At 42.2% G+C, this 25,869-nt stretch overlaps 2 protein-coding genes and 1 pseudogene across 2 annotated transcripts; all 3 read left to right on the forward strand.

Moving 5' to 3' along the window:
* The first annotated feature begins 779 nt into the window (after positions 1-779).
* Positions 780-3,279, forward strand: LOC133896620 (putative pentatricopeptide repeat-containing protein At3g15200; annotated as a pseudogene).
* A 122-nt stretch (positions 3,280-3,401) lies between these two features.
* Positions 3,402-7,906, forward strand: LOC133896601 (probable LRR receptor-like serine/threonine-protein kinase At3g47570). Its single transcript, XM_062337204.1, has 2 exons — positions 3,402-7,192; positions 7,334-7,906. Exons 1-2 carry the CDS (start codon positions 4,444-4,446, stop codon positions 7,762-7,764), a joined length of 3,180 nt encoding a protein of 1,059 aa, XP_062193188.1. The 5' UTR covers positions 3,402-4,443; the 3' UTR covers positions 7,765-7,906.
* Positions 7,907-10,344: 2,438 nt separating this feature from the next.
* Positions 10,345-13,262, forward strand: LOC133896612 (protein Rf1, mitochondrial-like). Its single transcript, XM_062337212.1, has 2 exons — positions 10,345-12,151; positions 12,257-13,262. Exons 1-2 carry the CDS (start codon positions 10,607-10,609, stop codon positions 13,055-13,057), a joined length of 2,346 nt encoding a protein of 781 aa, XP_062193196.1. The 5' UTR covers positions 10,345-10,606; the 3' UTR covers positions 13,058-13,262.
* The last annotated feature ends 12,607 nt before the right edge of the window (positions 13,263-25,869 follow it).

Below are 25,869 nucleotides of genomic sequence, written 5' to 3' on the forward strand. Positions count from 1 at the left end.
TGGCCTGGCTACAACCAAATATGCATGGGCACACGATTGATCTGTAATTTATGATGTACTCCCTCTGTCCCGTTTTAGAGGGCGCTTAACTTTTTTCATGCAATCCCACGATAGAGGGCATACCCGCTTGCTCGTTTCTTTGCTGAAATGCAGGGATTCCCCCCCCCCCCCCCCCCCTCATTTCATACTGAAAATTGAGCTGCAGTGTTTTCTTGTGAAATTCGTGTGTTCCAAGCAGGACATTAATTTGTAACGAGTTGACCGTCTTTTGCTGGCTGGTGATCACACTTGCAAAGTAAGCAGCAGCGAATTCAATCTAAAAATATAGGTACGGTAAAGTCACCCATTCTATCATAAATTAGTGTCGTCAGGGATGAAAAATACGATATAAAGATATCAACGTGAAGATCTCGTCGTCGAAAAGGTAGGACAGCCCTACCTCACCTTATTGGTGAGTCCGCCTATGAGAGTAAGCATGTTTTAGGTAGTACGTTTGTGAGCCATTAGCCAGCGTAAGCAGGCTATGTCAGCCCACGTGGCAGCCACGTTGGCAAGGGCCCCAGATCCTTTGTTGGCCTCGGCGGCACCGCTCAGGGATTAAAATTTCAATGAAATTCATGAATTTCAAATGAAATAAAATATCTAATTTTGTTTTTTTTACTAATATACAGGACTACAGAGAAGATGACGAGAAATAATCAATATTTCGGTAAAAATCTATAAATTTCGATCCTTTTGGCTATGAAAAACATTGTAAATGGAAATTGAAATGCGACTGAGCAGAGAGGAGTCCACGTCGCCCGGCCGGCACGGGGAGACGCACCGCGCGGGACGCGACGGGAGAGGGCCGGCGCGGCGGCGCGGGAGGTTGCTTGGGGTCTGGTGAATTTGTCCCGCTGCTACAGCCTACAGGATCCGCATTAGGGGAGGTTGCGGGGCGTTGCTGTGGGAGGTGCGCCGCCCCTCCGCCGACCCGGCACGTGCTTCTGCCCCCGTCGCGCTCAACGCTGGGACGATGCCGCCGCAGCGGCTGGGGTACGCCATCTTCTCCGCCGCCTGCAGGTTCAGCAAGCCCCTCGCTCGTACGTATCATATTCTCCTCCCTCCTCTCATTGCCCGAACACGCTTCTCTCCAATGAGACCCTCACGCGATGCAATCCTCTGTCCAACAACAACGATTTTGTTTTCCTTTCTGGTTTCTCAAGACGGGGACTAACTCAGCCGCGGATGCTCACGAACCATGTGCAGTCTTTAGGAGGCTCGGCGTTCTTGGGTCGTCGTGCCCACCAACTGTTCGACGCAATGCCTCAGCGGGGCTGCCTCCGGTGGGCTTGCCTCTACGGTTTCCCCAAGGTGTCCGTCCGAGTGGACGTGTCCTTGGATCGTTAAGATTTTGCCACGTCGGCGCTTCAGAGGGTTCCAGGGATGTCTATGCCAGTGAAATTCTGAGAATTCTCAAGTCCAGTAGTGGTGATGACGCTGAGCTTGCCGATGCTCTCCGTCAGTTCACAGATTAGATGGATGAGGATGTTGTCCTCAAGGTCCTCCAGAAGTAGTGGTCCAACTGGCAGGTTGTGCTGGCGTACTTCAACTGGGTGATAGGGCTGCATGGGTACACCCATGAGTCAAGGGCCTACACAGAGATGCTAGACATTCTTGGGGGGATGAAGGTCAGGCACATGAGGGAGCTTTTTGATGAGATTCCTGAGGAGCGCCGTGGGGTCGTTGTGACAAACAGGATGTTCACCGTCCTGTTGAATCGGTATGCAGGTGTGCACAAGGTGCAGGAAGCGATTGAGATGTTCTACAAGAGGAATGAGTTTGGGTTTGAGCTTGACTTAGTTGGGTTCTAGATACTTTTGATGTCACTCTGTCGGTACAAGCATGTTGAGGAGGCGGAGGCGCTGTTCCGCGAAAAGAAAGATGAGTTCCCGCATGAGATAAAGAGCTGGAACATCATACTTAATGGTTGGTGTGTCAAGGGAAGCTTGAGAGATGCTCAAAGGATTTGGAATGAGATCATTGCATCTAAGGTTGAACGGGACCTGTTCACTTATGGTATATTCATAAATGCATTGACTAAAGAGCAGGATTAGTGCCGCGGTGAAGCTGTTTAACAGAATGTGGGAGAAAGGGATTAATCCTGATGTGGCGATTTGCAACTGTATCATTGACCAATTTTGCTTCAAGAAAAAGATTCCACATTCGGATTTTTGGTGAGATGAACGACCATCGTTGCCAAGCAGACGTGGCTACCTACAACACTTTGATAAAACACTTGTCTAAGATAAAGCGGATGGAGAAAGTCTATGAGCTTTTGGATGAAATGGAAGCAAAGGGCTGTTCTCCAAACAATAGGACATACTCCTACATTCTGAAGACAACTGAGAAACCCAAAGATGTTTTCTCTTTGATGCAGAGGATGGAGGAATCAGGTTGTAAATTGGATTCTGACACATATAACTTAGTATTGAACCTTTATATCAGTTGGAAATATGAGAAGGGGGTGCAACAAGTATGGGATGAGATGGAGAGGAGTGGATCTGGACCAGATCAACGATCATTTACTATTATGGTTCATGGACTTCATTCCCAAGGAAAGCTCGATGAGGCTCTGCAATATTACACAACAATGAAAGTCGAGAGGGATGATTTCAGAACCAAGAACCAAGATACTGGTGAAGGCTATGCATATGAAGAAAGATGGGGATGCCACAGAAGGTCAGTCTCCAAGTATGACAGGGAAGAATCTAAAACTGGATCCATGTTCAAGACTATTCCTTGTTAATAAATAGTTCACTTACAGACCTTGCTTTTGTAATCCTAACAGAGGATGCTGGGCACATAGGTTTATCGGCTGAAAAAAATTATTGTCCATCAGTGTCCATATCACAATGGCCAAATCTTGGGCTAAAAACAAATCATTGGCAAAGAGTCATTGACATTATGATATCCCAGAAAGTTTTGCTCCCAAACGTGCAATAGCAGAATATGTTTTTTTTTATGTCTGATATGATCCAATTGCATGTACTGTTTTACATGCTTGTATTCTGAAGTATATGTGAAATATATGCATATTTATGTTTGTTCATCTGTTATGCGTGTTATGTCTAGTTGCCAACTTTTGGACACAAACTATAGATGAAAGGATCTTTTCAAATCTTCCGTAGAATTTGGAAAACACTGTTAGTATTGCTGGTTTCACATGTAAAACAATTACAAATTGAACTGATGGTACGACCTTTTTCTTAACTTATACCTCCTTTTTCTTCTGTTGGATTTATAGATCGTACAAGGTTTGGTTACACAGGAACATGTGTAGTACAGAACCAGATTTTTGTTTGGCCACTTCCACGCTGCCAATCAGCAAATGCTCTCAGGTAAGCTTTTGCCTGTTCATAACTTGCTGCCACTGACTGCCCGCCACTTCTCTTTCCTGTTAATTCACTGTCTCCTATTATGCATATCATGGCATCTTTTCCTTGCATTGTTTGATATTCTGGTGTTCTTATGTGAGAAGTAGTTGATCGCAGATAACAATTTCTGTTTGTAAACTTTGAAGAGTATAGTTCATGAGAAGGAATGATAGATTCTTTTTTTCCTAAAAAAAATGTACGAATCAACTCTGAAGAAGGAATATATTATAAGAAAATTGGCAGTTTAGGAGAGCTATTTACATGGAACAAGTACTCTTAACTCACAGTTCTTCTTAGAGTCTAAATTCCACCATCAACTACCAAACTGTTCGCTTCACACCCTTCAGCTATAAAAAACAGTGCAAATCAGCTACAAAAATAAACAAATAATTAAACCACCATGGTTATGGTTTTGGCTGGGGGCATCTACATGTTCACTAAGTTGGCCAACAAAACTCAGTAAGTTTATTCAACAAAAAACTGGAATTATTGAATTAACTTCACGATGTCAAGCTTCAACTTTTGAGCAGAGCTGGGTAAACCTGTGAATATAATCGAATCAAAACTTTGTTTCAGAGCAGGAAAATAGCATTATTGCTCCATGCTTAATTAGGTTGACCATGAGCAACCAGTAAGCCAAATCGTGAGCTTTTCTAATTTAGTTTGGGCCAAAGCAACGTTGTTTGTTTACAAAGGCAGCCATGGGCATTGGATTGGAAACAGATACGATACGCGGATAGCTCAAGTTTGACCACTCTGCATGTGATAGACTGGCACGTAACTTCTAGAAAGATTTCCTGAAACGGGCACAAAGGGCCAAGCCCAAACCAAGGAAGCCGTATAAAAACTGTCCACCGGCAGCAGCCGACATGCCAGAGTCAAAAGCTGAAGGCATATAGTCAGCGTGAAGCAGCTACATCTAACCAGATTTGGAATAAACACCAATACCAAGTTGCTCCCCTGCTCTAACCACGAAAGTCCTTTGCCTGGCAGCAAGCTCTTTGCTACGCACCAGCACGCCTCCACCATGGAAATGCGTGTCCTGAGCTTGCTGCCTTCCGCCATCGCCGTCATGATCGCAGTGGCCTCCTGGGGAGCGAACGGCAGCGGCGACGAGGCTGGTGCATTGCTCGCTTTCAAGGCAGAGCTCGCCGGCCGCGGCTCCGGCGTGCTCCCCTCCTGGAACGGCAGCACCGGCCTCTGCGGTTGGGAGGGCGTGGGGTGCAGCCGCGGCCGGGTGGTGTCACTTAGCCTGCCCTCCTACGGGCTCACCGGTGCCCTCTCCCCGGCCATCGGGAACCTAACGGGCCTGCAAACGCTGAACCTGAGCTCCAATTGGTTCCAAGGGGAGGTCCCGGCAAGCATCGGCCGCCTGGTGTATCTGCAGACGCTTGATCTGAGTTACAATGCGTTCTCCGGTACGCTGCCTGCCAACCTCAGCTCCTGTGTCAGCTTACTGTTCTTGAGGCTCAGCAGCAACCAGCTCCGTGGGCACATCCCCGTCGAGCTTGGCGACAAGCTCACAAGCCTTCAGAAGCTTTCACTGGCAAACAACAGCTTGACGGGCGCCATCCCAGGATCACTAGCCAACCTGTCATCCCTGTACTTCCTTGATCTGACTACAAACCAGCTCGAGGGTCCGATCCCAGCTGAACTGGGCAGCATGGGGGGCCTGCAGGTCCTTGAACTCTTCGAGAACAAGCTCTCCGGTGTGCTTCCCCACTCCCTGTACAATTTGTCCTTGCTAAAGAACTTTCAGGTAGAATTCAACATGCTCTCTGGAACTATTCCTGCTGATATCGGCGATAGGTTCCCCAGCATTGAAATTCTTAGCTTTTCTGGCAATATATTCAGTGGAGCGATCCCGTCTTCGCTCTCCAACCTCTCTGCTCTCACAAAACTTGGCCTCTCAGGGAACAGTTTTAGTGGATATGTGCCTCCTGCTTTGGGGAAGTTGCAAGGTCTCACTGACCTGTACTTGAATGGCAACAGGCTAGAAGCGAACGACAGGCAGGGGTGGGAATTCATCACTTCGCTGACAAACTGTAGCCAGCTTCAGCACCTGGTTCTTGGCAACAACTCTTTTAGTGGGGAATTGCCTAGTTCAATCTCAAACCTGTCGACAACTCTCCAAACTCTTTATTTGGGAGACAATAGGATTTCAGGGGCTATTCCATCGAACATCGGCAACTTGGTTGGTCTGAAAGCACTTGAGATGGCAAATAGTTCCCTATCTGGAGCGATTCCAGAGAGCATTGGTAGGCTAGAAAACTTGGTTGAGTTAGGCCTTTACAGTACTACCTTGTCAGGCCTCATACCTCCATCACTAGGAAATCTTACACAGTTGAATAGGCTTTATGCATACTATGGCAATTTGGAGGGGCCAATTCCAACAAGCCTTGGAAACTTGAAGAATCTGTTTGTCCTTGATCTGTCGACGAATCGACTCAATGGTTCAATTCCCAGAGAGGTGTTAAAACTTCCTCAACTTTCTTTCTACTTGGACTTATCATACAATTCATTATCTGGGCCACTTCCAACTGAAATTGGTAGACTAGCAAACCTTAACCAACTGATTCTGTCAGGAAACCAGTTGTCAGGCACCATACCTGATAGTATTGGGAATTGCATATCGTTGGAACGGTTGTTGCTGGACCAGAACTCATTTGAGGGAAGCATACCTCAATCTCTGAAGAACTTAAAAGGTCTCGCTTTACTGAACCTGACCATGAACAAGTTGTCCGGTAGTATTCCTGATGCCCTTGCTAGTATTGGCAACCTGCAACAATTGTTTCTAGCACACAACAACTTGTCAGGTCGGATCCCCACAGTTCTACAGAATTTGACATTATTGTCAAAACTAGATCTGTCCTTCAATGATCTGCTAGGTGAAGTGCCAAAAGGGGGTGTTTTTTCAAATGCAACTCACTTGTCAATTGATGGAAATGATGAGCTTTGTGGTGGAACACCTCAACTTCATTTAGCTCCATGCTCCACGCCTGCTGTGGAAAAGAATAACAGGCAGCTGTCAAAATCCCTTATGGTCACCCTAACATCAATCAGCACACTTTTATTCTTAGTTTTAGTAGTTGCTCTTATTCAGTTGATCCGCAAGAAGCTCAGAAAGAAACAGGCAAGCCAATTCATTCCCACAGTAATTGATGAACAGTATGAAAGAGTTTCTTACCAAGCATTGGCAAGTGGAACTAATGGTTTTTCAGAGGCCAATTTACTTGGGCAAGGAAGCTATGGTGCAGTTTATAAATGCACTTTACATGATCAGGGTACTACCACAGCTGTAAAGGTGTTTAACATACGACAGTCTGGGTCTACAAGAAGTTTCGTGGCCGAATGTGAGGCACTGCGAAGGGTGCGCCATCGTTGTCTCATAAAGATCATCACCTGTTGCTCAAGCATCGATCCCCAAGGTCAAGAATTCAAGGCACTGGTTTTTGAGTTCATGCACAACGGTAGTCTGAATGATTGGCTGCATCCAGCATCCAAAACACACACTGTGAGCAATACGCTCAGCCTAGCTCAGAGACTAGACATTGCTGTAGATATCATGGACGCTTTGGACTACCTTCACAATCAGTGTCAGCCGCCATTAATCCATTGCGATCTCAAACCAAGCAACATCCTCCTCGCGGAAGATATGAGTGCTCGAGTTGGAGATTTTGGCATATCAAAAATCCTTCCTGATAACACAAGCAAAACTCTGTTAAATTCAATTAGCTTCACCGGGCTAAGAGGCTCCATCGGTTATATCGCTCCGGGTAACAAGAACTCCTATTCATATTGTTATCTTCAGTCTTAACTTTCATTCTATCATGTCCTATACCTGCATGTGCTTACTACATACACAGCTTGTACTGAATCTACTGATCAAATAATGTCTGAAATCTGAATTACTGCAGAGTATGGTGAGGGTTGTCCAGTCTCAACTCTCGGGGATGTTTACAGCCTCGGCATATTGTTGCTTGAGATGTTCACTGGGAGGAGCCCTACTGATGACATGTTCACAGACTCCTTGGACCTTCATAAGTTTGCCAAGGCGGCTCTCCCCAGCAGAGCCTTGGAGATAGCCGACCCAGCAATTTGGCTGCATGAAGACGCAAAGGAGAAAGATCCTGCCATTGCTACCATGGTGAGAAGCAGAAGTGAGGATTGTTTGGTTTCAGTGATTGGGCTTGGTGTGTCCTGCTCAAAGCAGAAGCCTCGAGAGCGAATGCAGATGCGAGATGCTGCTGTGGAGATACGTGCAATCAGGGATGCGTACCTCATGGTCGCCAACTCGCTGGATGGGGATCTGGGAGAGAAAAGCAAGACACCACTCGCTGTGTTTTGAAATAACAACTTTGATCATATAGTGCAGCATGTTTCATTTGGAGAAATTTAATTTACTCTGAACCTCTTTGTATGTGAAATAATAATAAAATGGTGATCTCTTGATGGAGACATAAAACTAAAGTCTACCAGGTAATCTTTTATTCATCATCCGCAAACAATTATCCTTAAATTTGGAAATTACGTACGTGCAAAATGCCGAAACGATAATCAGTTTAAATGGATACATATCATAAGCCTCAAGAATGCAACTATGTGAACAATTATCCTTAAATCAAGAAATATCATGTAAAACGTCCGAACGATCATTAGTATAAATAGATAAATACCATAGACCTCATGAATACAACTGTGCGCAGATGATCCATTCTACATAGAGAATCCTCAAGTGTGGATGATAGAAGTCATAGAACCCACCACCCCCAACTTTAATCTTTTTTTTTAAGGAAAGGAAATAAGGAATACCAGCACTTTTACAATCCTAGTCCCAACAATGGATGCTGGCACTTGACTATCCCAGTAACTAGACTAGTAACCTCCAACGATGACCCAGTTTTGGCCAGGTCATGAGCTACCGAATTATTACATAAACGTTTACAGCATTGAATCGAACAGGAAATACAACTAATTGCCATCAGCGATCTTGGCCTCCTGGATCAACACTGCCCTCAGGGATGAATCAGGCTCTTTTCGTTGAATGGCATGAACAAGAACTTGTGCATCAGTTTCAACGATCAGGCAGCGTCCAACACCGCTGTCAGCTCGACAGAGAAAGAGTCAGCTGCCTGATGCGCAGCCTTCATGCTTTGCCAGCAACAAAGTGCCAGCAGCGGAGGTCTGGATCTCGCGGGGGGTGATGATGGTGGGCTTCTTCTTGTTGCGAGCGAGGCTTCTTCGCCGCCGGCTTCTACTCCGCCTTGGGCGCCATGCCGCCACCCGCCATGGATGCCACCGCTCGGTTGGGGTTTGGGGATGAGCATGCGAACTGCGAAGGAAGCAATTAGAAGGGGAGGAGGGTTTGAGCTACAAGATCCATGTTCCATGCTACTACACAACAAATTGTTGCATTAGCTCTTTGCAGTTTGCAAATTGCTGCTCGAGCACTCTTGGGAGTGTTGGGTAAGCTTTTCAAATTTGTTGCATTAGCACATTGCAAATTGTTTCGTAGACATTTTCAAAATTGTAGCATTAGTCGCTGTTGCACCAGCTCTTTAAAATACTGCATTACTTCTTTAGAAATTATCCCGTCAACGTTCTAAAATTGCTGTATATTATATATTTAAAAACCAAAAAGGTACTAGAAAATCGACTGTTCATGATCTTGTTTAAGATAAAAACAAAGCCAAACATAAAAGCACCACAAAATTAAACGCAAAAAATCATACGGAAAGCGGGGCTGAATTTTTTGAACATCATGCTAAAGCATGCACGCCTTTTTTTTTTTTACAAAAGTAGACTCATTTGTGCATGAAAAAAGGAGATATGACCTGTCCTTTGTCCACTATCATGCATTATCTCTTCCTTCTTTTTCACATTGCACAAATAAACATATTTCTGCACAAACTTCGTTGGCAAGTGTGCGATGTATGTATACAATTTTTAGAGATTTTTCTTAAAGTGTTGGAGTTCATGTACCCATAAGAGTGTAAATATACTTGACTCCAGTGATGAATTTCCAAAAAAAATTGGAAAAAATTAGCGCATAAATCCAAGAAAAGTACTATTTTAATGGTTATGGTGTCATGTAACAAATAGCCACGATTTTGTAATGATACCTAGCTTATTAGAGAAAGTTTGGCGTGAAATTGCTAATGCCAACAAAGTTGAGGAGCAATTTTTGCGTTTTTTTTTATCGGCATAGCCTGGTACTCTATCCTTTTCTTTTTATATGGCATATTCAAATTTGAAAAGTCTTTTCAAAAATATATTTTAATAAATTAATGTTTCTTATAATATATTATCAATTGTTACAAAATAAATATTTTATTAAAGATCTATGAATACAAATATATTAATATGACATTTATACATCAAACATGTATATAGTTTGACTAATTATTAATCAAAATATACGAATTTTAAATTTTCTAAATCCTAATACGTCATATAAAAAGAAAACATAAAACACCTGTTATTTCCGTATCACATTTTCTCTTACTCTACTCCCATCTAATAAAAACGCATAAAATTCAAATAATTTACCAACTTACATAAAATTCAAATAATTTACCAACTTTTAACATTTACCCTCGTCATTCAGTCTCCCTATCTCGTTATCGACTGTGGATATAAGACTTGTTTACTAATATAAATAAATAAATAAATTAGAAAAAAAATTAGCAGATAATCTCATCATTTTTTTTATTCAATCTAAAATCAAACTACACGCCGCTCCCGACATATTTACTCGGTAAATCTTCCATATTACATCCACATTTTTATACATTAAATTTATGTTTAATATTATTATATTTAATACTTATATTTTTATTACAACGCACTACTGCTTAGCTAGGAAAAAGAAAACGAGCGAGTAACTTTGTAGATCTCATTCTAGTAAGAAGGGAAAAATCCAAAACCACTAGGCGTAAGGCAAAGAAATTGCGCCCTCAGATCAGGACCCTACGGCCTAGATCCATCTCCTCCTCCCGCGCCATCCCCGCGGCGCCACGCCTCCTCTTCCTTACTGGTGGGGCCATAACGGCCATTCGACGTTGACGACAACCGCCGGCGGCGAGCCGGCTTCACCAAAGATGGTTGCGCTTGCAATTTCTCCACTAGAGCACGGGGTCGACCTCGTCCGGAGAACAACGTAGCCCAAATCTCTAACGCAGCAACCAGCAATGTCGTCCCGCGTCCGCCTCTCCTCCATCTTCAACGCCGCTGCCACCGGAACCGCCTCCTCGCAGGCGCCTTCGCCACGCGCTTTCCACCTCGTCCTGGCCGCCGCCTCGGAGCGCGCGTGCTCCGGGACGCTTGGCCCGGAGGACGCACACCACCTGTTCGACGAATTGCTGGGACAGGGCACCCCCGTCCCCGAGCGCGCGCTGAACGGCTTTCTCGCTGCGCTCGCCCGGTCGCCGCCGTCCGCCGCCTGCAGCGACGGACCCGCCCTCGCCGTCGCCCTCTTCAACCGCATGTCCCGAGGCGCCGGCCCACGGGTGGCCCCTCCAACGGTCTGCACCTACGCCATCCTCATCGACTGCTGCTACCGGGCGCGCCGACCAGACCTGGCGCTTGCCTTCTTCGGCCGCCTCCTCAGCACGGGCCTGGTCGTGAATTTGATTACCTTCGGCAACCTCCTCAAGGGCCTCTGCGACGCAAGGCGGACAGACCAGGCTGTGGACGTGCTGCTCCGCAGGATGCCTGAGCTGGGCTGTGTGCCTAATGTTATCATGTACTCAAGAGTTCTTAAGTGCTTATGCGATGATAGGAGGAGTCAGCGGGCGCTTGAGTTACTCCATTTGATGGCTGAAGGAAGAACCGGCTGCTCACCCAATGTGGTTGCGTACAGCACAGTCATCAACGGCTTCTTCAAGGAGGGCGAAGTTGCTAAAGCATGTGATCTCTTTCATGAGATGATGCATCAGGGAATTTCACCTGATGTGGTGACATACAGCTCCATTATTAATGCACTGTGCAAGGCCAGAGCAATGGACAAGGCTGAGATGTTCCTTCAACAAATGGTTGATAAAGGTGTTCGACCAGATATCGTGATATATACTAACCTAATCCATCGATATTCCACTTTGGGCCAGTGGAATGAGGCAGCTAGGGTATTCAAAGAAATGACTAGTCGAGGTATCTTACCAAATACTTTCACTTGGAACTCATTCATGGCTTCCCTTTGCAAGCATGGAAGAAGCAAAGAAGCTAGAGATATATTTGACTCCATGGTCGTGAAAGGCCAAAAGCCTGATATCGTCTCCTACTCTACTATGCTTCACGCGTACGCCACAGAAGGATGTTTAGCTGATATCACTAATCTCTTCAATTTGATGGTAGATGACGGCATTGTACCTAACCACCATATTTTCAATATACTGATTAATGCGTATGCTAAACACGGAATGATGGATGACGCTATGCTTATCTTTAAAGATATGAGGCAGCAGGGAGTGAAGCCTGATGTGGTCACCTATTCGACCGTAATTTCTGCATTTTGCAGAATGGGCGGGTTGGATGATGCTATGGACATATTTGGTCAGATGATTGATCAGGGTGTACCACCCGACGAAGGTGTTTACCACTGCCTGATTCAGGGTTTTTGTACCCATGGTGGTTTGGTGAAAGCCAAGGAATTGGTTACAGAGATGATGAATAAAGGTATGCGTCTTGACATTGGGTTCTTCGGCTCAGTTGTAAATGACCTTTGCAAAGAAGGAAAGGTAATGGAAGCGCAACATGTGTTTGACTTCGTTATGCATATTGGTCTGCGTCCTAATGTTTTTATGTTTGGTTCACTGATGGATGGATATTGCTTGATTGGCAAGATGGAGGATGCATTGAGAGTACTTGATGCTATGGTGTCAGCTGGCATTGAACCTGATGTTGTAGTGTATGGTACACTTGTTAATGGCTATTTTAAGAATGGAAGGATCGATGATGGGCTGGCTCTTTTCAAAGAAATGTTGCACAAGGGAGTTACGCCCACAACTATCATGTATAACATCATACTGGATGGGTTATTTCAATCTGGGAGAATCACTGCTGCAAAGGAGCAATATTGTAAAATGCTTGAAAGTGGAATAGCAGTTGGCAACGACACGTACAGTACAGTTCTTAGTGGACTTTGTAAAAATAATTGCTTTGACGAAGCAATTACGATGTTCAAGGAATTACGTGCAATGAACACGAAGTTTGATACCGTAAATATTACTATTATGATTGGTGCAATGTTCAAAGCTAGGAGAATAGAAGAAGCTAAGGATTTGTTTGCTGCTATCTCAGCCAATGGGCTGGTGCCTTCTGTTGTGACTTACAGCTTAATGATGACAAATTTGATAAAAGAAGGGTTGCTGGCAGAGGCTGATGATCTCTTTGCATCAATGGAGAAGATTGGATGTGCTCCTGACTCTCGTCTGCTAAATGTTGTAGTCAAGGTATTATTGGAGAAAGGTGAAATAATCAGGGCTGGAACTTATCTGTCTAAAATTGATGAGAAGAATTTCTCACTTGAAGCTTCAACCACTAAGCTGCTGATCTCTCTCTTCTCAACGAAAGGGACATGTCAGAGACACATAAAACTGCTCCCTGCAAAGTATCAGTTTATTGTGGGAGCCAGCCACAGCTGATACATTATATATGAGCTTAAACCCCCAGAACACGATCTTGAGTTTTGTTTGTCACAAGGGAATAAGGGATATTATCTGCACAAACATTGAGTTCCTGATCCTTCAGTTTTGTTCATGTTTTGTTAACCCACAAGAATGCCAGATAGATGTGAATATTCTCTCTTGTTATGTTTAACACAACCGGTTGCATTTTCATGGATAATAAGATTACAACTTCTGACTGTGAAGATATATACATGAGTTTTTACGCATGAAGCATAATGAATATATTTGCAATTTGTTCAAGCAGCACCTGCCACCTTGGATATATATGATGTTAGGTAAAACAGTTAGTTTGCTTCATGCTGATGCATTTTTGTCAGATGCCATTCTCAGTAACCTGCTTTATATGTAATGTAAAGGTTCGTTTGCACAAGGACGTTTTTTCAGTCAAACTGGCATGCAAGCTCCACATAGTTGATCTTGTGAGGAAATATCACTTGAATAGAACATTTCTCATTTTTGAACTTCATTCATATATATAGTTAAATTTTCTTAATGCAATGACCATAGCTCTCCTGTGTGTTTGAGAAAAAAAATGTGAACTTCATTCACATATATATAGCTATGTTCTTTGTAGGTTAACTTGGCTCTGACAACAAGGAATTACATAGAAACGTGCAGGCACGGGCTCTGAAAAATGTTAGTTCATGAGCTCTGCGCACATGACACAGTGATCAAGGCGTCCATGAGGTCTGGCAGCCTATCAAAGGTCAGTCTCAGTTCTGAATGGGATACACGGTTATCCGCATTAATCACAGTTGTGAATGGAGTGCTGCATTCTGAAATATCTTTCAGATTAGTTTTGTATCTTAGGGAGTGTTTTGCTAATACTTGTAAAAAAATAGCAATTCAGGTGGCAGTGTGGCGTGATCATTATCCAGGATACTGTAACTGGTAGATGCTTGAACTTCTAATCTGTAGCTAGCACTGTTGCCAGTACATCGTGGTAACACCTCCAGCAAGACTTCCCTTCCTGGTTTGAAATATCAGGGAACTGTATCTACCCCTCCAGAAAAAAAAAAGTGATGCCCTATAACATGTATAAACTGTTTTTGTGTTGAATCCGTGTAAACTATTTAACTTTGACTAATGATATATTCTTTGAATATTTGAATGGGCTATAAGAGGATATGAGTAGATTTGTCACGAAATATACTTTTGTATTATTTATATTTTACAACTTTGTTATGTTTCACAAATATATTGTGATTAAATATGTCATAGTTATGTTTCAGGGACAGTTTTACTGTCCAAAATTTGAATTATTTGTGACCGGAGCTAGTACCAACCATGGTTTAGATAATCTAGCTTTAAGTTAATCACATTTTTTAAAACAAGCTTTAAACACGTATATCGGTCAGTATCAGGGAGCAAAATCATTTTGGAGAGCCTGGACCAATGGTCAGACGGTACTGACTACTGAGTTTCTGTGGCAATCCGTTCGAATTTTGAATCTCGTTCTCAGTGGTAAAAATGTGAGTTCACATTTCAGCTTGTCACATGCTAGTCTGAGTTGCTTGCTGATTACCCTGTCTGTAAATTGGTGATCATATCCTACTTGTTTGTCGACTATGAATGGTATCCCATTTTGTCATCTTTTTCATTACATACTTTAGATGCACAAGAGATCATTTTTACAACAATTTTCATATAGATAGCGATAGCATGCGTGACGGGCTACTGGCGTATTGCCAAACAGTGGATGCTGCTCCCCCCCCCCCCCCCCCCGCGGTGTTTACTGTACGACGAAAGTGATTTCCATTTTTTTCTTTCAGAGAGCAAAGTAGGACCATTTACTCACACTCACAAATGTAAAAAAAAAAAGTAGCAATCATCTGGTAGTGGTGAGGTTCTTCTATTGACTTGTTGATTCTGCATTTTTTTTTTTTTTGGGCAGGTTAGAGAGGAGCAGGTCAAGAGTTTTTGCAGTTAGAAATCATAGCAACGCTGCACGTCCATGGACTTCTGTTTGCAGCTTCGATCGCAATAGTGAGTGCTAGCATTCCTATTCTAGAAGCATGAATACAGGTCTCATCCACTGTCTGATGGAGCTCAAGTCTCTAAATCTTCATGATATCATATGAAATACCACAGATCACCTCCCAGAAACAAAATTCCGAACAACAGCCAAACATGTTTCATGTTTGAGCTTTTAAATTATTCTATTCGGTGATTTTTGCTATGAGCAACTCCAATCTACCATAAAAAATTCCACTAGAAAAGTTTGCCTTATTACACTCTGCCACGCTAAACCTGTAACATTTGGGAGTTGCCATTCTCTTTCCTTTGTCGATATTTCCAGCATTTTATCGTTTTTGCTACTGTATTCTGGCGAAAATATCCTAGAGCAAACTTTTCTTCGAACTAGGATTAAAGAAATTGTGGTCTAGCTGATTTGAACCATGCATATCACCCTCTCGCTGCTATTTAATGAAATAGCTGGTAATTTTTTTCTTTTGAATGTCAAACGCCCAGATGGGCTATATTTCATTCAGATGCAAGCAACATTACAAAGTACAACCCACTGAAGCCAAATACAGAGTTTTTCTTTGATAGGGTAAGTCCTTTGATGATGAGCATCGATAAACAAGATCATTAGAGATGATATCATGGGCATTCCTAGCTAAAGAGTCTGCTATAATGTTTGATTCTCTAGGAATGTGGTGGAAGCATCCTTTGATGAGATTGTTGGTTTCTATGATATCCCTTATGATTTGTCTTAATCTCCAATCTAGCATATCATTTTGCTGGTCCTTCATAGAGGAGATGATAGAAGAGCTGGCCGAGAGGAAGTTGCAACCTTGAACCTGCAAAATAGATATTACATGCATACCAAGATAAAGGTTTAGGGCCTCGGCATGGAGGGGAGACTCAGCATGACCTTTTGCTTGGATTTGAAGGGACCAAGGGGGGTGGTCACCAGGATTTGAAATGAAAATGCCAAAGCCAGCTTCCTTCCCTGGAGTGTAGGAAGCATCAGTCCTGCAGCAGCACTCAGAAGAGAAAGAAATTTGTTCTGTAATACAAATATTTCTTTTTCATATTGCTCTACATTTAAAGCTTCATATTGTGCCTTTTGGGCAGCCTTTGCCTGAAAGATTGCAGAGTGGACAGTCCATTCTCCTTTCCGGAATCTTAGGGCATTTCTTGCCTTCCAAATGTGCCATAAGATGGTGCAAACTAGGTCAGCGTCATCAGATGAGCTCAAGTTATTGATGAAATGCAAAATATTAGAGCAAGAGCCTTGGAGATTATCAGTTTTAATGGCCAAAGGAGAAGCAACAGCTCTTGCAAAAGAGCAATGAAGAAAGAGGCTCGTCATTTTCAACAAAGTTGCATTGTGCACAGTTAGCAGTAATATCTTCGATTTTCTGTGCACACGCTGAGCCTTCATTATATTTTATTAAACTTAATTATGTCTTAATACACAAGATCATTAGTCCTAATATCAAATTTCACTTAAGCGGAAGTATATGGACGTACCGGCGTTCGGAGATACTATGAGTGATCAGTGAAGAGCGTGATGTAGGCGTAACCGTGTGTTGTGATTAGGGTAGATGTCGTGCAAATTGTCGGTGATGTCGTTGCTGGCGTTATCTAGATGTACGTGTTGGTGAAGTCACAGTGGAGCCCCAAAGATCGCCGGTTGTTGTCCTGCAAGGGAGGCATAAGCCTTCTCACCCAATCGTTAGATAGCGTGAGTCAATCGGCTCCTCCCTTTTTATGTCGTGTTGGGCCACAGGGGACCGAAACCACGAGTCGGTTTAGGCACCCCCGATAAGGGCGCGTAGTGGAGTCATACCCCCTTGTGAATAGGGTATTGGTTAGCCTGAGATCAACATCAACGTTCTCTCCCTTGATCGTTAGGCTAACGTTATAAGCTCACTCTCAATGAAACAGCACACCAAGACAAAATGTTATAGCAGCTAAAAAAATACCACTAAAACTCAAATATCTATACTACACTACTCCATCTCGAAACGGAAATTTGTTATGCTTAATAAGAGTTGATTTGCTTAATGGTCCTCTTAATCCATAATCATAGGTTTTCTAATAACCCCAGATCACGAAAGATATGGGGTGGTAAGCCTTTAGTGAGCGGATCTGCAAGCATTGACTTAGTACATATACAATTGACACTTATTGTTCGATTCTGGATTCTATATTTCACAACATGATACATAATACCGATGTGTTTGGCAACACCACTTGACTTGTTGTTACTCGTATAGAAATACAAGTTGATTATCGTAGTATAATGTAAGTGACTTCAAAATGTTATCGACCACTCTTAATCTTAGGATAAAATTCTATAGCCATACAGCTTGCTCGGTAGCCTCATAATATGCTACAAACTCAGCTTGCATCATTGACTGTGCCATAAGTGTCTGTTTGGAGCTTTTTCACGAGATAGCTCCTCCAGCGAGGGTGAAGATATAACCTGACGTATATTTCTTTGGATCTACACACCCTGCAAAATCTGCATCCGAATAGCCAACAACTTCGAGGTTATCGTATTTTCTAAATATGAGCATGTAGTTCTTAGTGCCTTACAAATAGTGAATGACTTTCTTAACGGCTTTCTAATGGTCCTGTCCTGAATTTGACTGATATTTGCCAAGCATCCTAGTTACGAAGGCTAAGTCAGGGCGCATACATACTTAAGCATACATAATGCTTCCGACAACAGAAGCATAAGTAACCGACTTCATCTAATCAACTTCATATTGGTTCCTCGAGCATTGAAATGTCCTAAACTTATCGTCCTTAACAATATGAACAGGCGTGACAGAGCACTTGTGCATATTGTATTTCTTTAGTATTCTATCAATGTATGTCTTTTAAGACAAACCTAATACTCCTTTGGACCGACTTCGATGAATCTCAATACCAAGAACGTAAAAAGCTTCACCGAGATCCTTCATATCCAAATTAGTGGAAATAAATCTCTTGGTCTCAAACAGCATATCCTTATTGTTGCTAGCTAATAAGATATCATCCACATAAAGAATTAAGATGGTGAATTTCCCCCCTTTAAACTTTACATAAATGCAGTTACCAACTTCATTTTATTTAAAGCCAAAATTTCTAATGACTTCATCAAATTTGAGATACCACTGCCTAGACGCTTGTTTTAGACCATAAATTGATTTCTTAAAGTGACATCCCAAATGTTCCTTTCCTTCCATGATAAAACCTTCGGGTTGAGCCATGTAAACATTTTCTTCCAAGTCACCATTAAGGAATATCGTCTTTATGTCCATATGATGCGCTCTAAATCATAATACTCTACAAGCGTCATAATTATTCTAAAAGAATCTTTACTTGATACAAGAGAGAAAGTTTCATTATAGTCAATTCATTCTCTTTGCGAGAAGACTTTAGCTATGAGCCCTGTTTTGAACCTTTCGATGTTCCCCTTAGAGTGTGTTTAGTTTTATAGACCCATTTATAACTTACTGTTTTGGCTCCGTTAAGGATTTTTACTAGGTCTCATACATCGTTATCACTCATAGTTTTTAATTTGTCCTTCATGGCATTAAGCCAGTCATGTGAATGCTCACTCATTGCCTCTTTATATGAGTTGGCATATTCTGCCTTCCCTATGTCATTAATATCCTCATTCATGTAGACAACATAATTATTTGAGATGGCAGATCTTCTGTCATACTATGATCTCCTAATCGATTTGTTAGGCACTGCAGGACCAAGACCAGATACTGTAGGGGACCGCTGAGGCTCATTGTTAGGTGCATCATTAGGAATTTTAAAGACCTCAACAGGGGGTGCACTGATGTTAGTTTCTACGGAAGGTGCAACCACCTAGGGCACATGGATGTAGGGCTCTTGGATCAGCAGTGTAGGAACATAAACCTATTTTTCCTCAAGATCAACTTCTCTAGGCTCCGAATCCCCATTCTCAAGAAATACAGTCTTTTTTCAACAAATTTAGTGATCCTATATGGACAGTAAAAGCTATACCCCTTTGATCTCTCGGGATACTCGATAAAGTGACAACTAACTGTCTTAGAATCTAATGTCCTAATATGTGGATTAAAAACTTTAGCTTTAGTTGCACAGCCCCACACGTGCAAATACTTCAAAGAGGGCTTTCTCCCAGTCTATAATTTGTAAGGTGTTTTTGAAACTGATTTACTGGGAACCCGATAAAGAATGTGCACGACTGTCTTAAGTGCCTCCATCCATAGTTCAACTGGTAAACTAGAATAATTGAGTATATTTCGCACCATGTCCATAAGCGTGCGGTTGCATCTCTCAGCTATCCCGTTTTACTGAGGTTCACCAGGTGTAGAATATTAGGCTACTATGTCATTTTCCTGAAGGAATCTGGCAAAAAGACTAGAGATTTGCCTGTAAGGGGCATGTCTTCCATAATACTCTCCCCCCTCAATCCAATCTCAGTACTTTAATCTTTATGTTATGCTAATTTTCTACCTCCGTCTTAAATATCTTGAGTTTATCAAGAGACTCAGATCAATCCTTAATGTAGTAGATATAGCCGTAACGGGAGAAATCATCAGTGAAGGTAATGAATGAATCAAAACTATCCACCGATGTCACAGGAAAAGGACCACATATGTCCATGTGAATTAATTCTAATAATCTTGTACTCCGAGTGACCCTATTCTTTATTTGCTTAACATATTTTTCTTTAATGCAATCTATACAGTGGTCAGAATCGGAGAAACCTAAGGGTTGGAGAATTCCTTATTGAGACGCTCCATTCTCGCCCTCGAAATGTGGCCTAAACGACAATACCACAGTTTCAAAAAAGTTCCATTAATTGTACTTCTATTTCTCTTATGGCTTACATCATAAACATTCATAGACACAGATGATTCATTAAGAGGAAGCATATAAAATCTATCTTGTCGGATGGTAAGACCAATAATATCTGAAATTAAACTTAAAAATGTACTTATTGTCTCCAAAATTACAATAAAAACTATCATTATCTAACATCAAAACTGAAATGAGATTTCTCCTCATGGTAGGAACATAAACTATATTATTTAGTTTAAGAGTGAAGTCACTATCAAGAACCAATGGAAGGAATCCGATAGCTTCAACTTCAGCTTTTTTCCCATTAGGCACTCTAAGACTTCGCTCCCTCTTTCCTAATGTTCTCGCGGTAAGGAATCCCTGTAATGAGTTGGTAACGTGCATAGTAGCACCTTAGTTAATCCACTAGGAATTAAAGTGAAAATCAACATAAAGAGATTCATCAATGAATATTACTAAATCATTACCCTTCTTTGTGAGCCACTTTAGAAAACCAACGCAGTCTTTCTGGTAGTGATCCTTCTTATGGCAGAAGTGACATCCGTCATCCTTAGACTCTTGAGAGGTAAGAGCAGGAGGAGCAGGTGCCTTGAACGTCCTCTGCAACTTCTTCGTAGAGTTGAAATCTCCTTGGAATTTCTTTTTGTTCTTGGAGCTACTAACTTGATTAACAAAAATCTTTCTTTTCAACCTTCAGCCTCTCTTCCTCTTGGACACACATCGTGATCAAGTCGCTCATGGTCTATTTCTCCTTCTAAGTATTGTAGTTAATCTTAAAGAAAGAAAATTCAGGAGGGAGATAGGTCATAATGAAATAGACAAGAAAACCATCAGAGATTTTCATTTCCATACTCTTGAGTTTGACAGCTATGTCTGTCATCATCATGATATATTCTTTTATGTCGTCGGACATATAATTATACTTAGTGTTGAGAAGCTTCTGAATCAATGTGCTAGTATAAACCTTGAAAGTGACTTTGAATTTCTCCTCCACGGATGTCAAGTATATCTTAGCTTTTTCTAAGGTTGGGATTGCTCCACTTATAGCTTCTGAGATTGAGTTTCTCATAATCATTAGTGACATGTGGTTGGATCGCTCCCACTTCTCAAAAAATGCATCATACATTTTCTTTAGTTCATCATAATTTTCCATGCCAAAGGCGGGAGCAGTGGGAGCGTCAACCCTAAATGCATAGTTAAGGTCCAAAACTCCAAGAACAACAATCACTTTAGCTTTCTAAGCGGAAAAGTTATTCCATGTAACTTGCTCTATGCCAACAGAGAAAACGTTAAGAGCTAGAGAGAGAAATTTTGGACCCGATTAGAAAATTTATCATAAATAAATAATTTACACGAAAATAACCCTATGTTGGTCTAATTAAAGTCATACAAAAATTAAAACTCCAGTCCACATCACCGTTGTATAGAAAACGAAAAATAATTTAAATGATCACGTAAAAGGATGCAAAATTATAGTCAACTTTGGTTAGAAAGTAACTAAGAACTTACATAAATTGATAATAAAATTCTCAAAAAAAATTCCCGTTGGTTCCAATTAGTCTAGAGAATTAATCATGAATTTTTAGCACATAATATGACATTATTTGGGCAATTATATCACTAAACTAGTGCTTAAATGAATAAAACATTAGAAATCACTGGAAATTTTCATTAAATGGAAAAGCCTAGAAATTTGGCCTCACGGCCCAACACTGTGTGCCGGTCCATAGCCGGTAGCTTGGCCCAAGCGCTGCCCATACGCGCTCGTGCCTCTGTGAAAGTCCTTGATGTCGACTAGAGGAGAGTGAATAGTCGTTTCTGAAAATTAAAACTCAGCAGCGGATTAAACAGTGTCCAGAGACTCCGGCCTAATCCAGATACTCCGAGTTCACCCGGATTATCCGGACTATACAGGAGATCGAAAACAAAGTAAGCTTAAGAGAATCTACTAGAGACTATGAGCTATCACAGTATTTCTAAGATGGATATTTTCTAATTAACAATAAAGGTACACTTAAATACTCGCAAGCAATACAATTGAGGCAAATCCTCATATAGCAATTTGAATGAATAACTTGCAAGAATTTAAATGGAGACAAGATTTAAATTCGAAGTTTAGCCACCTCACAAAGAAGTGTCTACATATCCGTTGAGGAGCACACAAAGAGCCGGATCTTTTCCAACCCTATCCTCACCCAAGCGACCGCAAAGATCGAGCTAGAGCTCTTACTCAAATCGTGAGTAATACAAACTCCCCGTGGCACTCTACAATGATTGGGTACTCAACGGGTGACCTCTTGCCGTTTAGAAGCGCAACGCTTTAAGAGAAAAGATTGCAATTCACAGCTTGGTAAAAACTCAAAATGCTCAAAGAATTTATTTTTGCTCTCTTGCTCCAAATCTCACTACCCAAACCAAACTCTCAAATCTTAGCAAAGATTGGGCACTAGAGGGGTTTGTGAGGGCTATTGAATGCTCTAGAGAGAGTAAATGAACTAGTGGTTCAGCAAGCCTTGAATGAGAGGGGGCGAAGAGGTATTTATACTCTTCCCCCAAAAACTAACCGTTATTGTGCTATTCAGACAGACTCGAAGTCTCTGGGTTCACCCAGAGTCTCCAGGTAGTACAGAAAATCACGCACATAACCTGTCAGAACTAACCGTTACACTAACCCGAAGTATCCGGGTTCACCCGGAGTCTCCGTGTAACACTTTGAGAAAAAACCGCCTAGAACTCTAGTTCGGATGGTGCCCGGAAGATCCGGAAGTATTAGACCTCGGAGACTCCGGACCAACTCGGAGACTCAGGCTAATAACTAAGCTAACCGAGAGCCTTTCTCGGAGTCTCACTCGGAGACTCCATGACTTTAACAGCATCCAAAGTATCCGAACTAACTCGGAGACTCCGGGCTTAAAAATAAGTCGAAACCGAGAGCTCTTCTCGGAGACTCACTCGGAGGCTCCGGAACATTTGCACTGTCCGGAGTATCCGGGCTATCCTGGAGACTCCATGTACAGAATTAAAGCCTGACCGAGAGCTCTTCACGGAGTCTCACTCGGAGACTCCAGAACACCTACAGAGTCCGAAGTTTTCGGACCAACTCGGAGACTCCGGAACAAGACAAAAACTACCCTTTGTTCCCGGTGTTCGTGAGTGATGGTGTCTCTCAAAAATTAGTTTTTATAAAATATTTTGAGCACTAAGACACTAAAAAACTACAAAAAGCATCCCTCTTTATAGTACGACATTCCTAAAACTCAAATTCAAATTAAAAACTAGTTGGATTCTAAGAGTTTCTTCATATCGCTTCTCCTTTCTTTTTGAGGGTTATGGACTTCTTTTATCATTTTTCAACGGGACTAAAACATATTCATACACTTGATAAAACCATTAGTCCCTTAATCGTTTGTCATCAATTATCCAAAATCCACAAGGGGCCTAGATGCACTTTCACAACACGCATGTAGCCCAGAGCACGGGACAACCCAGCTCGCCTGCTCCGGGCTGTTACACTTGTCGGCCTGGTCAAAAAATTGAGACTAAATGTGAGCCGTCGAATTCAATCCGACGGTCCTCTGGCCAATTCACCGGATCAAAGCTAGCGGCCAGCCCCGGAAGCCCTAAACCTAACATCATTTTGCCCCCATTTTTTTAGCGCCGAAAGAGAGATCAGCGACAGCGATGGCGAGATCCCCAGTGATGCAACGCTACCAGCAAAGGAAAGCAAGAAAGAAGAGCAGAGTGGAGCATAACAAAGCCGCCATGGGTCAGCTCACTAGAGCGCATGAGCTGTTGCACACGACTTCGTCAAGCCGATCTTCGGTGGTTTCGTGAAGACAGCATGCGCGCGCGGTAGAAAGGACACATGCTCCAGTTGCACAAGGAGGTCCGGGCCGGATGATTCACACGCGATCAAGGGATAAAAGGGGAGATCCCATCGGAGAAGAAGAGCTCGAGGCTTCGACGGGTGTGACAGTGACGAAGAGTGCTAAAAACCGTAAGACCTCCTCCCTTTATTGCTTGCTCTAGGGTTCCAATGTGGGGATTTGCGGGTTTAGGTCTTCGGAATTGGGGGAAAGGGCTCGAATTTGGAGAATCGGGGAATTGTCTTACTTTTTCATTAGTGTTATTTCATATTTCCAAAAATCCCCTCCTTCTAAGTGCTACCCGAGGCTTATACATGCCCTCAAATCGATTCAAATAGCACACAAGAACGCACATATATGCATAAATTATGTCAAATTCGAGCCTCAAAACCCCAAATTCATGAACATATTTGCGTGAAATGCATTAAACCGAGGCATAAACAACTAAAAACATGATCATATGCACATAAACATAAACTAATCTTACTTATCTGAGTCCAATTATACTGGAGAACATTCAATTGATGGCCAAATTACTAAACCGGCAGCAAAACAAAACTAATTGACCATCAATTAGCATCAACAGAACACTAAACAAATCCATTACGTCTAATTGGGTCTAATTAGGGATAATTATGGCTCTTATGCCAAATATTAAACTTAATTATGTCTTAATACATAAGATTATTAGCACTAATATCAAACACAACCTTAAGCGGAAGCATATGGACATACCGTCGTTTAGAGATGCTTTAGCGATCAGTGAGGAGCGTGATGTAGGAGTAGCCGTGTGTGGTGATGAGGGTAGATGTTGTGCAGACCGTCGGTGACGTTGTTGCCGATGTGATGTAGATGTACGTGTTAGTGAAGTCACGGTGGAGTCCCGGAGATTGCAGATCGTCATCCTGCAAGGGAGGTGTCTGCCTTCCCGTGGCCTCCAGTACTAGATCGATCGGACGAGTAGGGGGTTTGTTGCGAATCTTATCTCAGCCAATCGTTAGATAGTGTGACACGGCTGCCCTTTTTATGTTGTGTTCGGCAATAGGGGATTGAAACCACGAGTCAGTTTAGCACCTCCGATCAGGACACGTAGTGGAGTTAGACTCCCTTAAGAATTGGGCGTTGGTTAGCCCAAGATCAAAAGCAACATATGTTTGTAAAGAGCCTCCAGATAAACATTTGGACTTTGGGGAGAATTATTTTATTTTATTTTTCCAGATGACATCAATGTCAGCCTTTGTATGAGTGGTCCGGTTCAATTTACTTACCGTGAGTTGGATGCTTTCTTGGTGAAGGACTTTGTAAGCACTTTTCTCTGTCCATCTTCCTTTCTTATTTGGCTTCTAAATTAGGGTATATTGGTGAAGGAATCTGCATAACATGGTTGGCAAAATGTGGACTTAAAAGAGAGGATAGCAAAGAAAAATTCCATCTTTTTGGTTGAGGCAGCCACAAGTCTGAGACTTCAATAGGAAGATTAGAGTTCACAGCATCTTGACTGATATGCTCATATATACTTTTCCACCAAGGGCACCATAGCTGATTCCAGATAGAGATATTGCGGGAGCATATCGGCTGAAAACAGCCTAGCTTTTACAAATTGCTCGAAAACTATAGCTAGAACCTTTCAAAAATCTTGAAAAAAAAATGCATAGCTATAGGTGAGGACATGTTATACATCCATTTAAATTTTCAAGAGCAAACTCGGTCCCGTTTGTTACAAACAAAAAAGACAAAATTTGGCTACGATAGCCCAAAAGGACAAAAGGTACTGTTCATACATATTTCCGGCGAAATTTGTATTTTTCTTTTCTCAAATATTAGATCGAGTCTTCCTTTGAAATTTTATATGGATGTACAGCATGTCCTCACCTATATATGTGCATTTTTTTCAAGATTTTTGAAAGCTTCTAGCCATCGTTTCTGAGCAATTTGCAAAATTTGCAAAAATTAGGCAGTTTTCAGCCGAATGCACCCGAGATATTGGCATCAAAAAGTTGCCGCTGAACTGCATCAGCCATATTTTGTTACCTAAAGGATGGAGTCCCATGTCCATTATTTTGTGCCTTGATTACCTACTCTCCGGTAAGAAGTATTAGG

This window comes from Phragmites australis, chromosome 2 (assembly GCF_958298935.1).
Source record: "Phragmites australis chromosome 2, lpPhrAust1.1, whole genome shotgun sequence".
Classification (NCBI taxonomy): Eukaryota; Viridiplantae; Streptophyta; class Magnoliopsida; order Poales; family Poaceae; genus Phragmites; species Phragmites australis.

Excerpts from the sequence above, each read along its gene's own strand:
- LOC133896601 (XM_062337204.1), top strand. The coding sequence starts at position 4,444 with ATGGAAATGCGTGTCCTGAGCTTGCTGCCTTCCGCCATCGCCGTCATG. Across the intron at positions 7,193-7,333 it reads CATCGGTTATATCGCTCCGG|AGTATGGTGAGGGTTGTCCA; the intron begins GTAACAAGAACT and ends GAATTACTGCAG.
- LOC133896612 (XM_062337212.1), top strand. The coding sequence starts at position 10,607 with ATGTCGTCCCGCGTCCGCCTCTCCTCCATCTTCAACGCCGCTGCCACC. Across the intron at positions 12,152-12,256 it reads ACCTTTGCAAAGAAGGAAAG|ATGGAGGATGCATTGAGAGT; the intron begins GTAATGGAAGCG and ends TTGATTGGCAAG.